General features: G+C 55.2%; 1 protein-coding gene across 12 annotated transcripts in view; it reads left to right on the top strand.

The window, feature by feature from the left end:
* The window catches only part of EVL (Enah/Vasp-like), a 171939-nt gene that overhangs the window by 146472 nt on the left and 12607 nt on the right, over positions 1 to 12860 (top strand). For all 12 annotated transcript variants that reach the window (XM_055288191.1, XM_063643922.1, XM_063643916.1 and 9 more), the window contains exons 4-7: positions 4775 to 4838; positions 7969 to 8033; positions 9757 to 9986; positions 10804 to 10925. In XM_055288191.1, the coding sequence (XP_055144166.1) occupies positions 4775 to 4838; positions 7969 to 8033; positions 9757 to 9986; positions 10804 to 10925 (481 nt within the window). The remainder of the gene's footprint in view (positions 1 to 4774; positions 4839 to 7968; positions 8034 to 9756; positions 9987 to 10803; positions 10926 to 12860) is intronic.

The raw sequence follows: 12860 nt of genomic DNA, 5'->3' as shown, positions 1-12860 counted from the left end.
GACTAGCAACAAAGGGGAGTGACCGCCAAATGCCTGCAGTGTGTCCCAGGTAGAGATGCCACCAGACGGGAGCCCTCCTCTTCCAGTGCTCACTCTCCCCAGTGAGAAGGGACTCGGACCTCCTGGCCCCACTCCCCATCAGTCATATAGACTCTGCCCTGAGTCTGTCAGCTCCTGTCCCCTGTGGCTGGCCTCCTCACCCCACCTCACCACCCCTCCCTTTCAGGAGGGCTCATGGCTGAGTCTGGCCCAGCCTTCCCTCCCCTCTTGTGTGTTTCTCCCCACCTCATGGCTCCTAAGAGTAAAAGGGCTCCTCTGACTCAGCACCGTGTTTGGGAGGAGTGGGTGTTTGATGGAACTTAGATTCGAAGCTGGAAAGTGGGCCTCCAAGACAGCAAGAAGTCAGCTCCTTCCCAAGAATCATCACGGTCCAGCGGGCCCTGGAGCAGGCCAGCCTGGACTTGAGCCTTGGCTGGGTCTCAGCCTCTGTCCTCCTGCAGCTCTTTGTGTTCAGAGAAAAGGTCAGCCAGGGAACCTATGGCCGGGCCTGCTACCAGTGGTGAGCCCTGCCGCCAAGGGCTGGACCCACATGACACCAGGAATGCCCAGCCACCTGCTCTTGTTTGATGTTGGACCTGAAATTTCCCTTTCTCTTTTTCATTTGTCTGTGGCGTGATGGGTTCTTTTATTTTTCCTTTTTTAATTTTTGAATTTCTTCTCATGCTTGTTTCCTATCTCATCCTCTTAATCTTGACTTGACAAAATTTGTCTGAGATGAGTGAGAAGAGAGTGAGCGTTTTCTTAGTTGGAGTCCCAGATGAATGGGCCAAGCCCCTGCCTTGGCAAGATCAGCTCCCAGACTCAACAAGCTTGAGACACTGGGGCCAGCGTCACAAACCCTGTGGCTTTGGGCAAGTCCCCTCACCCCTGAGAACCACCACCACTCATCCTGTGTACTTCAGGGGGCCGTGGTGGAACCAGCTGGGCAGTGAGTGCACGCAGCCTGTGGAGAAGAAGGCGCTCCGCCGAGGGGACCACATCAGCAAGGCCGCGGGGGCAGAGGGCCACTTAAGCCAGCACACAGGCAGGTTCCTGTCCGACTCAGCAGAAAGATCAACGGTGTGCTTTCAACAGTAATGCGAACAAATATTTCCAGCACTTTACGGCTTACCATATGCTTTTTACTCCTAGAGTTTGTTTATTCCTCACAGCAGCTTGGTGAGGTACCACTATTAGCATTAGTGTATTAGGACTCCCATTTTATAGATGAGGGCACAGTAGCTTGCCTAGGGGTGCCGGGTGCATGGCTAGGCAGATGTGAGGCAGAACTCAGGCCAGGTCCTCTCGTGCCCACTGCCTGCCCAGTTTAGTACCTCACGGGAACAAAACAAGATGTGATCCGCAGACCATCATTGCCATACATTTACTGTACAAAGGAGGGCACCTCATGGCCACAGAAGGTGACTCCGTGCTCTGCCACTGTGTGCAGAGCCACAGGGTCCTCTAGCAGAAAGGCATCTGAAACTCACAGCCCTGCGACAAAGGCTGGGTCAGCAGCCCTGTGGCTTTAGTTTGTCCCTAAGGCCTCTGGTCAGCAGAGGGTACCTGGTGCTGGCAGGTCATCGTTACACTGCTGCATCCTCTCTGGACAAGCATGAACTTGGGGGACCCCTTCTAAGCCCTATATCTCTGTGGCTCACCTCCTAGATTTTTCTTTTCACTCAAGTCAGTTCAGCATGACTCCTTCACCTGAACTTTTCCCCCAGGGTGAGTGAGCTTGAGCCCCCTCTCCCCTTTTGAGCCCCCTCTCCCCTTCCCGACTTAGTTCAGTAGAATATAACAAGTGTTTGATGCGAGCCAGGCTGTGAGCATGGAGTGCGGAGTGAGACGTGCTCTCTGCCTGCAAGAAGCCCAGGGTCTAGTACAGAAGAGGAGGCAGCTCCCAAATTACTGGAATATGGGTGAGAAAGCTGTGAGTTTTTAAGAGAGGCACATGGGCACCGGTTGGTGAGAAGGAGTATGAGGACCTGGGGAGGGCTTCATGGAATAGGTGACCACTGAGCTGGGCCTGGAAGCCTTGCTTGGTGGAGGTGGCAGGAAAAGGTGACCCACATGGGTTGAGTAGCGCACAAAACACAGAGACGGGAAGCATGGTGGGGCCGGGCCCAGTGTCCAGGTGCAGGAGGTCGGCTATGGAGGGCTGTCGGGGAGGCGCAGCCACAGGTGGGCTGGGGCCTAGCCTGAAAGCCTTGAATCTTATTCGATGGAGCCTGGACCCAACCCTGTGCAGGTCATGTCTGTGTTTCCTAGACATCACTTAGGCCGCACTGCCAGAATGAGAGAGAGGAGGTGAGGGTCCAAGAGAGAGACGCTGAGGCTGCCAGGTGGCGGCAGAGAAGCAGGGCATTCTGTGGGGCAGCCGACACAGCACCAATAAGACTGCGTTACCTAACGAGCCGTGGGAGGCAGAGAGGGAAGAGCTGGGACCCCCACCATCCCCATCACCCTGACTCTTGTGGGATCCAAGCTCAGCTTGGGCGGCGAGGTGGCTCCAAGGTGCTCATCTGCAGCACAGGACAGGTGCCACATCCTCTGCCTTGGCTTCTGCCTGCATCACGCAGGGAAGTCATGTGTAGTTACCACTAGACACGAGGGAGTCTGATTACCAGCGGCCAAGAGCCTTCCTTAGCTACTCCTCCCACTGAAGAAGCACCTGCCGAGGGGCTGCTGCTTGGAGCTTCCCAAGGGCCACCAGCAGTCTGCAGCAATGACCTTCTTCCCTGTCCCTCCCCCCGACTGCCACAGGGAAGCTGTGCCGGGGGGCGGAGGAGGCCAGGAGTAAGGAGGCGATGGGAACCTCAGGTCTGTCACAGTTACCCTAGGTGACATTGGACAGACCCCTGCGCCTTGCTGGGCCTTAGCTCCCACCCGGAAAACAAAGGGATTGTACTTTATGATGTTCAGGGCCATGATGGCTCAAAACAATTGAACATTTTCTTAGTTTAAGAAGAATGGCAAGCCTTATGTAATCAGTGCAATCAAGTGTTACCCTTTCCTGCTCTGTCGTGTCTAAAACTCCAGCCAATTTTTAATTAGGTCTTACGTGCAGGGGCCAGAGCCCCCTGGAAGGGCCAGGGCTCCTACTGGACTTCCCCAACCTCTGGAGAAACAGGTTGGGAGGATGTTGGGAGGACGTCAGCCCAGCAGGCAAAATGCGGAATCCAAAGCACACAACCACACAGTCCTGTGCGTGGGCAGCTGGCTGCCATCGGGGTCCTGACAAGGGTGGAAAACAGTTACAGTGACCTGGGCAAGGCCAGGCCACAGACACAGAAGGATCTTGCGGCAGCTGGTGGAGCCCAAGCATGGAAAGGCCTCCACCCTAGGGCAGGGCCAACCCTCAGACCAAATGCTAGACAGGGTCACTGGGACAGGGACTCAGCCCCCAGAAGGATGAAATCCAGATCCAGGAGTGAACTCAGCCGTTGAGACCTGGTCTTAGAACAAGGCAGATGTCCAGTTGTCCACGCCAGAGCCCAAAGCCTGTGCCAAGCCATTTAGCTTTTCTGGGCCTGGCTTCCCAGCTGTTACAAGTCCTTATGGGAGCCTTCTTAATAGGGTTGTGAGAATTAGAGTTAAATTTAACATTAAATTAAACTAAGAAAAGTGCCTGGACATTGCTCTGGTAATGTTCACATATTCATTCCTTCTGTTTCTTGAGAACAAGGAGGGAAGAACCACTAAGACCTTGATCCTCTATGAAGTAGGAGGGAACAGGGGTGTCCCCACATCATCGATGCAGTTGTAGCTTGAATATTGCTGTCACCCCATCCTGGGGCAGAAACAAAGCCACTTCCCCATCTCATCAGGGAGGTATGAGAGCAGCCTGCCCAGAGTCCCTCCCCCAGTCACTGCGACTCTCTGCAGTTCCCTAGTGACACCTGAGCTGGCAGAGAAGGAACAGTCAGCTCTTTCTTAGGTGGGGGCAGAAGCTTAACTATGGCACAGCACGGGAAGCCCTGCACAGGCCCCAGCCCCAGCCTTCTCTGAACAGGAGGTCTGCACAGCAGACTTCACCTATGCCGGGGTCCCTCCTTCAGGGTCCAGGGCAGGGTGTGGCCAGAAAGTTCCGCACCAGTCCAGAACAAGGGGAGCAAGGGCAAGGCCTGGCTCCTTCCCACCCACAGCTCCAGACACCCTTTGCAGACAGCAGGGGTCACCCCAGGTCTAGACGCATGGGACTCAGCTCAGACACACCCAGGTTTTAACTCTGACCGAGACATCCGCCAGCTGTCAGTGTCAGTCCTTTGCTCAGAAAGTGGAATCAAGTGGATTTGGTAGGTTTGGCAATTCCCAGTTCCCTGGTGATTTTAATTAGAACATCCTGGTGGGATGTAAAGAGGCCAGATTCAGTGTTAAAGGGTTGAGGGGATGGTGGCCAGCAGGAAGGTAGAAGCAGCGAGAAGATAGTTTGAGAGAGAAGGTGAGCAGGGTCAGTAACTGAAAGGGATAATTTTTAACCATGTGAAAGTTTGGGTCTCATTTATTGGTTCAGAATGAAGAGCCATGAGAGAGAGAGAGAGAGAGAGAGAGAGGGTGATTGAGAAAGGAGATGGAGTGAGTGGTGCACAGGTGTGAGTGAGGCCAACATTTAAAAAGATCCTTAAGGATGTCTCTCTTGCAGCCAGGAGGTGGGCAGAGATAGCATTCCAGGTGGGTTTGTTGGGGCCTTTCTTCCTCTAACCACTCTGTTTCTGTGCTTCTCTGCCCACAGGCCCATCCAGCCAGCGTCAGGTGCAGAATGGCCCCTCTCCTGATGAGATGGACATCCAGAGAAGGTAACCCAGCACCCTCAGGGGCCAGGCTAGTCATCTCCCAATCAGGCTGGGTGGCCAGGGGTGCCTTCAGTGGGTGAGGATGCACCAGCAGCCAGGGCCAGGACTCCTAGAGGCATACACTGCGGGAGCGTGCAGGGTGCAGGCCAGACCAGGAAGAAAGAGGGGGCCGATGCGCAGCTGCTGGTCCCAGACACCAAGACCAGGAATGACTGTGGGAATCTGGCATTCTACAGAGAGTGCTGCTGACCTCCAGCAGGATGGCTCTCAGGGTGACCCAGCAGGGCCCAAGTGCTGCTCCCTTGTCGCCTCACTTCCCCTTCCCCAATGTAGCAGGAGACAGTCCAGGCATGAGGGATTCAGCCTGGGATGGGGCAGTCACTTCCATGGGATGGGGCTAGGGACCATAGGAATGAACCCCCTTACCCCATGGAGCTTCTAAAGTGTTAGCACGGGGGGGAAGAGGAAGGGCCAAGGCTGTTGTCCTGAAATTAGACTCATGGTGGGTCCCCATGGAGCAGTCTCCCAAGGTCACATTGCCCTGAAATGGCAGAATCAGGACTTGAACCCAGGTCTGCCCTCTCAGCGATGGGTCCTCTGCCTCTTCTGTGTCGAGGGAGGTAGGGCCTGGCCCGGGCCTTCCTCACTCAGCTTTGTCAGATAGGGAGTCAAGCTGCAGCTCTCTGTGGCTACACTCATGTCCAGCCCTGCACTAGGAGTCAGGAAAGCCAGCTTCTGCCCCCATCTACCGCTCTCACCAAATGGCATAGGGACTTCTCCCAAGACCTCTTCCCCTCTGGCCTTTTCCTAAGACTGAGAAATGAATGCCTTGCAACCTTGGGCAAGTTCCTGCTCCAAGCCTCAGTTTCCCGGTTTGAAGATGGTGTTGGCTTTGCTCCCCGCCTGTCTCACCCACTCACCCTCAGGGCTTTTCTTACATTGTCCCCATGAGCCATCTGAAGCCCAGAGAATGGAAGTGACTTGCCCAGAGTAACCAGAGAGTCAGGCAGAACCTAGACCGGCAGTCAAGTCTCACTCCAGCTGCAGCTCCCTGCCAGGACCCAAGGCTGGCCCCACCCACAAAAGGGCGTGAAGGAGTGAGCCCCCAGACGCCAGGTGTAAGCGCACAGGAGTGGATGGCTAAATGGGTACTTCATTTCTCTCAAAACTGCTTCATCCCCCGCAGGGCTGAACTCTGTACCCTAGGGCCCAATCCAAGCTGTGTGGGGTCACTGGCCGTCCGGGAATGGGCGTACCGCCTGGCGGTCGGGGTGTGAACATCAGGGGACACACACACAAACACATACACTTGTCCCAAGGCAGGACCACACACACACCTGCCCCCAGACGAGACCACATACAGACACACACTCATACCTGCTCCAAGACGAGACCACACACATGCGCGCGCACGCACACACGCACACACACACCTGCCCCAAGATGAAACCGCACTCAGACACACACATACACTTGCTCCAAGGCGGGACCACACACAGACACACACACCTGCCCCAAGATGAGACCACACACACAAACACACACACACTTGCCCCAAGGCAGGACCACACACAGACACACACCTGCCCAAGGTGGGACCCACAGACACACACACACAAACACACATACACACACCTGCCCCAAGACAGGGTCACACACAAAGACACACACACACCTGCCCCAAGGCAGGAACACACACACACACACACACACACACACACGGCGGGGAGACTCGCTTGTCCCACACCACTTTACTGAAGGCGGGCAGGGGCAAGACTTACTCAGTGACGTAGAGACTCCAAGCATCCAAACAGTACCATAGGTTCAGACCTGACGAGTATTTTTCACACATCTTCATTTTACCATGGTTTTCTAGGTGTGTGGCTCCTGCTGGGGAGGTTTCAGCGGTTTGAGCAGAGACACTAATGTAGATGCTGCTGGGAGCTTTTCAGACCTTAACGCTAAAAGGGGCTTTTCCGTAATTTTTTTTTTTTTTTTTTTTTTTTTTTGAGATGGAATCTGGCTCTGTCACCCAGGCTGGAGTGCAGTGGCGCAATCTTGGCTCACTACAACCTCCACCTCCTGGGTTCAAGAGATTCTCCTGCCTCAGCCCCCTGAGGATTACAGGCACGCGCCACCACACCCAGCTTATTTTTGTATTTTTAGTAGAGACGGGTCATGTTGGTCAGGCTGGTCTTAAACTCCTGACCTCGTGATCCGCCTGCCTCGCCCTCTCAGAGTGCTGTGATTACAGGTGTGAGCCATCACGCCCGGCCATTCCATAATGTTTTAGTTAAGGCATACACCCTACAAGAACTCTATGAAATAGATGTTTCTGGCACTCCCTCCCACCAAGCCCAGAGCTGCCTTCAGAACAATCCTTAACCCTGTGTTTCCATAGCACATGTTCAGTTTGCACCACACGTGCTGAGCTCTTGGTGCTGTCTGTGGCCTGGATGATTTCTTAAGGTGCCTCCCACTCCAGAACTCGATCCCTGGATTCTGGAGATGTATCTGGGGCTCAGTGTCCTCACTCAGCTTGCTTTTAAGAGCACCCTGAGGCCACCCTGCCATAAGGCACTGGGCTGTGAGTTCCCGCTGCGGTGCACATAGCAGTGTGCCATGGCGCACCAAATGGCCCTCTAGACGAAAGCGGGCCTGTGGCCGCTCAGTGATAAGGAAAATGAGGAGTGTGGCCTCTGTGTCCCTTTCTGCTGGCAACCAAAACACACCTGAGAACTGTCCCAGGAAGCTTGGCCAGGTCCACTAAGAACGGCCATTCCTGAGGCTGGGTCTGTTGAGGCCACAGGCACCCAAAAGCTAGGTGTGCCCATCTAGCCCAGGGAAGAGCTTGGTCACTCTAGGGAGTGGAATCACATTGGCCTTACACGGGGAGCTCTGTATTCAGTGTGCCTGAGACTCAGGAGACAGCCGGTGCTCCCACTTTCGGGAGCCGGACCCAGTCACATCCCCCTCCTCTGTTAAGTGGAGGCAGCTGTGGCACACAGTGGCGCTTGTGGAGCGCTGGTGAAACCTGATTCTGAAGCCGGGGCCAGCGGGCGCAGCACAGGCACAGAGTGTGGTGGTCTCCAGTGTGGAGAAGTCAGACTGCCCTGCTGTGGTTGCTTTTCAGACAAGTGATGGAGCAGCACCAGCAGCAGCGTCAGGAATCTCTAGAAAGAAGAACCTCGGCCACAGGTGAGAGCCCTCCTCCCCTAGGGCCGACTCCCATGCTGCTGCTGGGTGGCAGCCCTCCACGTAGATGAGGCCCAGGGACACACGGGGCACTCTGTGAGTCGCTATGGGGAGCCTAGGTCTCAAAGTGCGACCACCACTTCAGATGGTGAGGATAGCAAGAGAGCAGAGCAGAGGCTTGGGGAGTCTGCTCAGCTGGGTCTGGCCACTGCCCGCCAACCTTCTCCGGAGTGGACATTCAGCGAGCACCTCCCGTGTCTCAGGCATTGTGCTGAGGGCTAGGGATACAACTATGACTGCAGATGCATTTCCTGCCCTCAGGAAGCCCAGTCTCCAGTCAAGGAGACAGTGAACCCACCCTTGTCGTGTCACGTAGTGCACACTGTGGCAAGTGACGTGCAGGTGCTGAAGGCCCACCCTGGGTCAGGAAGACTTCCCACAGGAGGTGCTGCCACGCATCCGTCTTGGACGTTCGGTGGAACTTAGCATGTTAAAGGAGAAGGACAAGGGTTTTCCAGAAATTGTCATGTTCACTGATAGGCAAAGGACTGGGTAATTTACCAAGAGCTTTCATGTCCTTTGTCTTGTTTAATTTTCTCAAACACCCTATGAAGTGAGCAGGTGACTATTACCCTGTTTACTGATGAGAAACCCGAGCCCACACTGGTTACAGGAGCGCCCTGCTCGTGAGATGCTGGCTGACCCCATCACCCCCACCTAGCTGCTGCAGACCTCCTGCTCCCCGGCCAGTCTGCATTTCTGATGCAAGTCTGACGCTGTCATCATGTCATCCCTTCCCTATCACTCTTGGAACAGCCTGTGCCCGCCCTCTCTCCCTCTAGTGCCTCGCAAGCACTTCCCATCCTTTTCCTCCTTCCTCACACTTGCCTCCCCCTCTTCACCTAACTGAACCCCTGCTCTCCGGTCATGTCCCAGCTCCACAGTCACTTCTGTGAGGAAGTCTTCCATGAACTTCTGGCCAGGCTGGAGCCCCTCTTTGTATGCCAGTATGGCGCCATGTGCCTGCCCTTGGTAACACTTGTCAGCTTGCCACAGTCCTCCATCTGCATTCACCTGTGCGATTCGTTGACTGTTCCTCACAGGCTGTGAGCACCCTGAGCAGATAGCTTGTGGCTGGTTTTCCTCAGCACCATACCCAGCACCTAGCACAGTGCCTGGCACAAAACAGGCTCAGGCAGCACTGGCGGAGGGGGCTGGATGGATGATGCTGGAGCCCAGCACTCAGCATTGCGCCCTGACCCACGCCCCCAGTCAGCTCTGGGACCCACAGTACCTGCCACGGCCCCCAAAGACCAAGTGTCAGTCACAGTTGGATCTTGGTGACCAACTTCTGCCTAGGGGGTGCTAGGTGCTTAGAAGGATCAGAGAAGAGGCACAAACCAACCAGACAGCCTCCTCTCCCCGTGGAAAAACAAGATTGGAGCAAGAAGAAATTGCCTGGGCTCAAGGAATGTTAAGCAAATAGAGGACACTGTGGGTCCAGCCAGGCCCCGGAGTACTGAGGACACCAGAATAGGGAATAATTGTGCCAGAGCCAAGTTCATCCCGCGGAGGCTTCCTGGATGAAGCAGGCCTGGAGCTGTTCCTCATCCCTCTGAGGAGCAGCCTGCCCTCTGTCCTTCCTCTGGGGAACCTGAGCTGAGAGCAGCAGGCTTGGCCCCCAGCTGGGTGCTGGAGCTGGCTGAGCCTCACTGTTGCGTTTCAGGGCCCATCCTCCCACCAGGGCATCCCTCCTCTGCAGCCAGCGCCCCCATCTCATGTAGTGGGCCTCCACCACCACCCCCACCCCCAGTCCCACCTCCACCCACGGGGGCTACCCCACCTCCCCCACCCCCACTGCCAGCTGGAGGAGCCCAGGGGTCCAGCCACGACGAGAGCTCCATGTCAGGACTGGCCGCTGCCATAGCTGGGGCCAAGCTGAGAAGAGTCCAACGGGTAAGAGCTCCTGTGCGCGTGGCGGGAATGGGACCGAGGGGACCCTTATGCCATCTGCAGAGTGCTTGTGTTACTTCCCCCATCTGCAAGACACTGAGCAAACTGCTTCCCTGCCCAAAGCTAGCTGGCCTCTGGCCACTTGTTCTCAAACAAGAAATCACATGGGACAGCACTTTGAAATTATGAGGTTAGCCATTGAGCCGCACGTTGACCTTCATACGTGGGGCACGAAATATGTCCCCCTTTAGAGATGAGGAAATTGAAGCAAAAAGAGCTCGAGTAATTTGCTCAAGTCACACCGTTTACAAACTGCAGATTTTGGACTCAAGGCTGGGTCTCCTGAATCTGTGTCCATTGCCCTTTCCACTGTATGAAGCTGTATCCTGGCAACTAGGTCCACCCGGCTGTTTCTTCCCTAACCCTTGCTCATATGTTCTGGAACTGTGCTTGTGAGAATAGCTCTAATACAGACCTTTGGCTTACATTGTGTTTCCTTCCCACAGAATAGTCTCTTCTCCCCTCCCTCCCTCCCCCCCGTGTGTGTGGCTGGTCTTGGCAAAGACACTGACCATGAGCCTGCAGGCCTGGGGAGTGTCTGTGACCTGTGTGACCTGGGCTGGTCCTTGTCCCTCTCTCGATTCTGGTTTTCTCCCCTGTGGGGTTGGAGAATAATGGACTAGATGGCCCCTGAGGCCCCTTGCAGTGCTGCTGCCATAGGATTCACATGCACACGGTCCCCTGCATCCCCTCACGTAGTTGCCGCTCCCTGTTCTGCCATCAGCAGCAGAATCTAAAACGTGGCCTCCTTTTTCCTCAGCCAGAAGATGCATCTGGAGGCTCCAGTCCCAGTGGGACCTCAAAGTCCGATGCCAACCGGGCAAGCAGCGGGGGTGGTGGAGGAGGCCTCATGGAGGAAATGAACAAACTGCTGGCCAAGAGGTGGGTCTCTACACCTCCCGAGCCTTGGTGTGCCTAGCGGGAATCTCCTGCACCGCCCCCAGCGCTGCACAGAGAATCCTTGCTTGACCCCAGAATCTTTGTTCCCTGGGTTTGGCCAAGCAGGGGAAACTGTTACTGAAGTTTTCCCTTCCCAAGGGGTTAGTCTGAAGCAGCAAGCCCACAGGAGTCCTCTAAACTCCAAATCCTTCATTTTAGCTCAGCAAGTATTTCCTGAAGCATCTACCATGTACCAGCCCTGTCCTGAGCAGAGATAAATTTGGAGACAATTTCCGAGATAAATGCAGGAAAAAGAACAGTCCTTGCTCTTAAGATCCTGACAGAAATAAGATATGGCCGCAGTGGTCATTGCAGAGGACACTCTGGTGAATGTGTGGTGAAGGCGCCCCATCCTCCAGAGTTCTTTATGGAGGACTCAGGAGAAGGAGTTATGAAGGGTAGCAGCCCAGAGGGCATTGCCCTGAGTGATGGAGAGAGAGCAGTTCCATCTACATCCCAGCCGGGCTCTAGGGCCTGAGACCTGGCCATGTGTGTCTGCTTGCTGCAGCAGGTGTGGCTGCAGCCTGCCATTGTGGCTCTCCACTGTTCCCCAAATGAAACCCGAGCAGGTGGGGAGATCGTCCAGGTCTTTCTCAAAAGGGATGCAAAGCCTGGATTTTATTTGTAAATATGACTTGGCATCAGGAATGTGCTCACCTTGGACTACCAATATCGTGGCTCACCTAGGCACCAGAGGGCACAGGAGTAGGCCTCACCTGCCAGAATAGAGGAAGCTGCAGCAGGAGCCCTGTTCCCTTGGTAACCCCACCTCCACCCCCTGCCACTTTGTCGCCTTCTCCTGGCCCTCCCAGCTGCCTTCCAATTGGCTGACCCAAGTGAGAACTCTGTGTATGCCCAGGGTCTTCACACTGCAGTCCTAATTCCTCTCATTACTTTCCTGTGGCTCCATGAGGATGACACGAGATGACAGAGGCCCACAGCTGCAGGCACCTGGTGTGGCGCTTCATGGCAGGGGCACAGCCTGGGTTTCCTGCCAAGGGGCTCTTTGCTTGCATCACAGATGGCAGGGAGGGGAGACTCCGCGTGTGTCAGGGAGCAGCAAGGTGGATCCGCAGCATGGGCCTCTCCGGGGCCTCCACTGGGCCTGGGCGTTTGTAAATCGCCAAGACAGGAGGCAGGCTTCTGAGCAATTTCCTGTGAGAGTCAGTCCAGGTGTGTGGGCCTTATAGTGGTCACACAAAGGCGAATGGCTCTGTGGGTGAGAGAGCCGGGAGGGCTGGCAGAAGAATGAGGACGTCGTGTGCTGTAAGAGGGACAGTGGGCAGAGTTAAGGTAAGGCTGGGAAGGCTGACACCCCCTGTGCCTAGAGAGCTAGGTGTGGAGGAAATGGACGAAGTCAGGCTGGAAGAGGGAGCCTCCTGGTGCAGGGCATCGGGTTCCACCTCTGAGCACTCAGAGGCGAGGATGGGCCACAGAGAAATAGAAATAGTTTTGGAAAAGAAAATATGAATGCTTTCCCTAAGTCCTAGACCAAGCTGAGGGGAAGCACCTTTCTGTCTGAGAACAGGAAAAGGCCAGCATTGTCAGGAGCCAGTGAGATGCCAGATGCTGGTGGGAGAGTCAAGGCCCTCCCAAGAACAAACATGCTTTGCATAGCTCAGCAGGGATCAATCAGGTGCTCTTTGAAATCCACCTTAGTGATGGCTACTGGGTGGAGCTGATGATGAAAATGCCCTCGCCAGGTTTCTTTTCATGTAGGTTGTCTCTGAGGGCATGCAGTTGAGTCTCCCAGCAGTGGAGGGCGGGAAGGAAATGAACGTTGACAGAAAGCTCCTGTTTAGCAGCACTTTCACAGACACTCATCCTGCCTACACTCCACGTGAGCGGCTGGCTTGGTCAGCGTTCTGTTTCTAGGAG

This window comes from Symphalangus syndactylus, chromosome 8, assembly GCF_028878055.3.
Source record: "Symphalangus syndactylus isolate Jambi chromosome 8, NHGRI_mSymSyn1-v2.1_pri, whole genome shotgun sequence".
Taxonomy (NCBI): domain Eukaryota; kingdom Metazoa; phylum Chordata; class Mammalia; order Primates; family Hylobatidae; genus Symphalangus; species Symphalangus syndactylus.
Note: the sequence above shows the minus strand (reverse complement) of the source record. Positions and strands in the feature narration are given on the sequence as shown.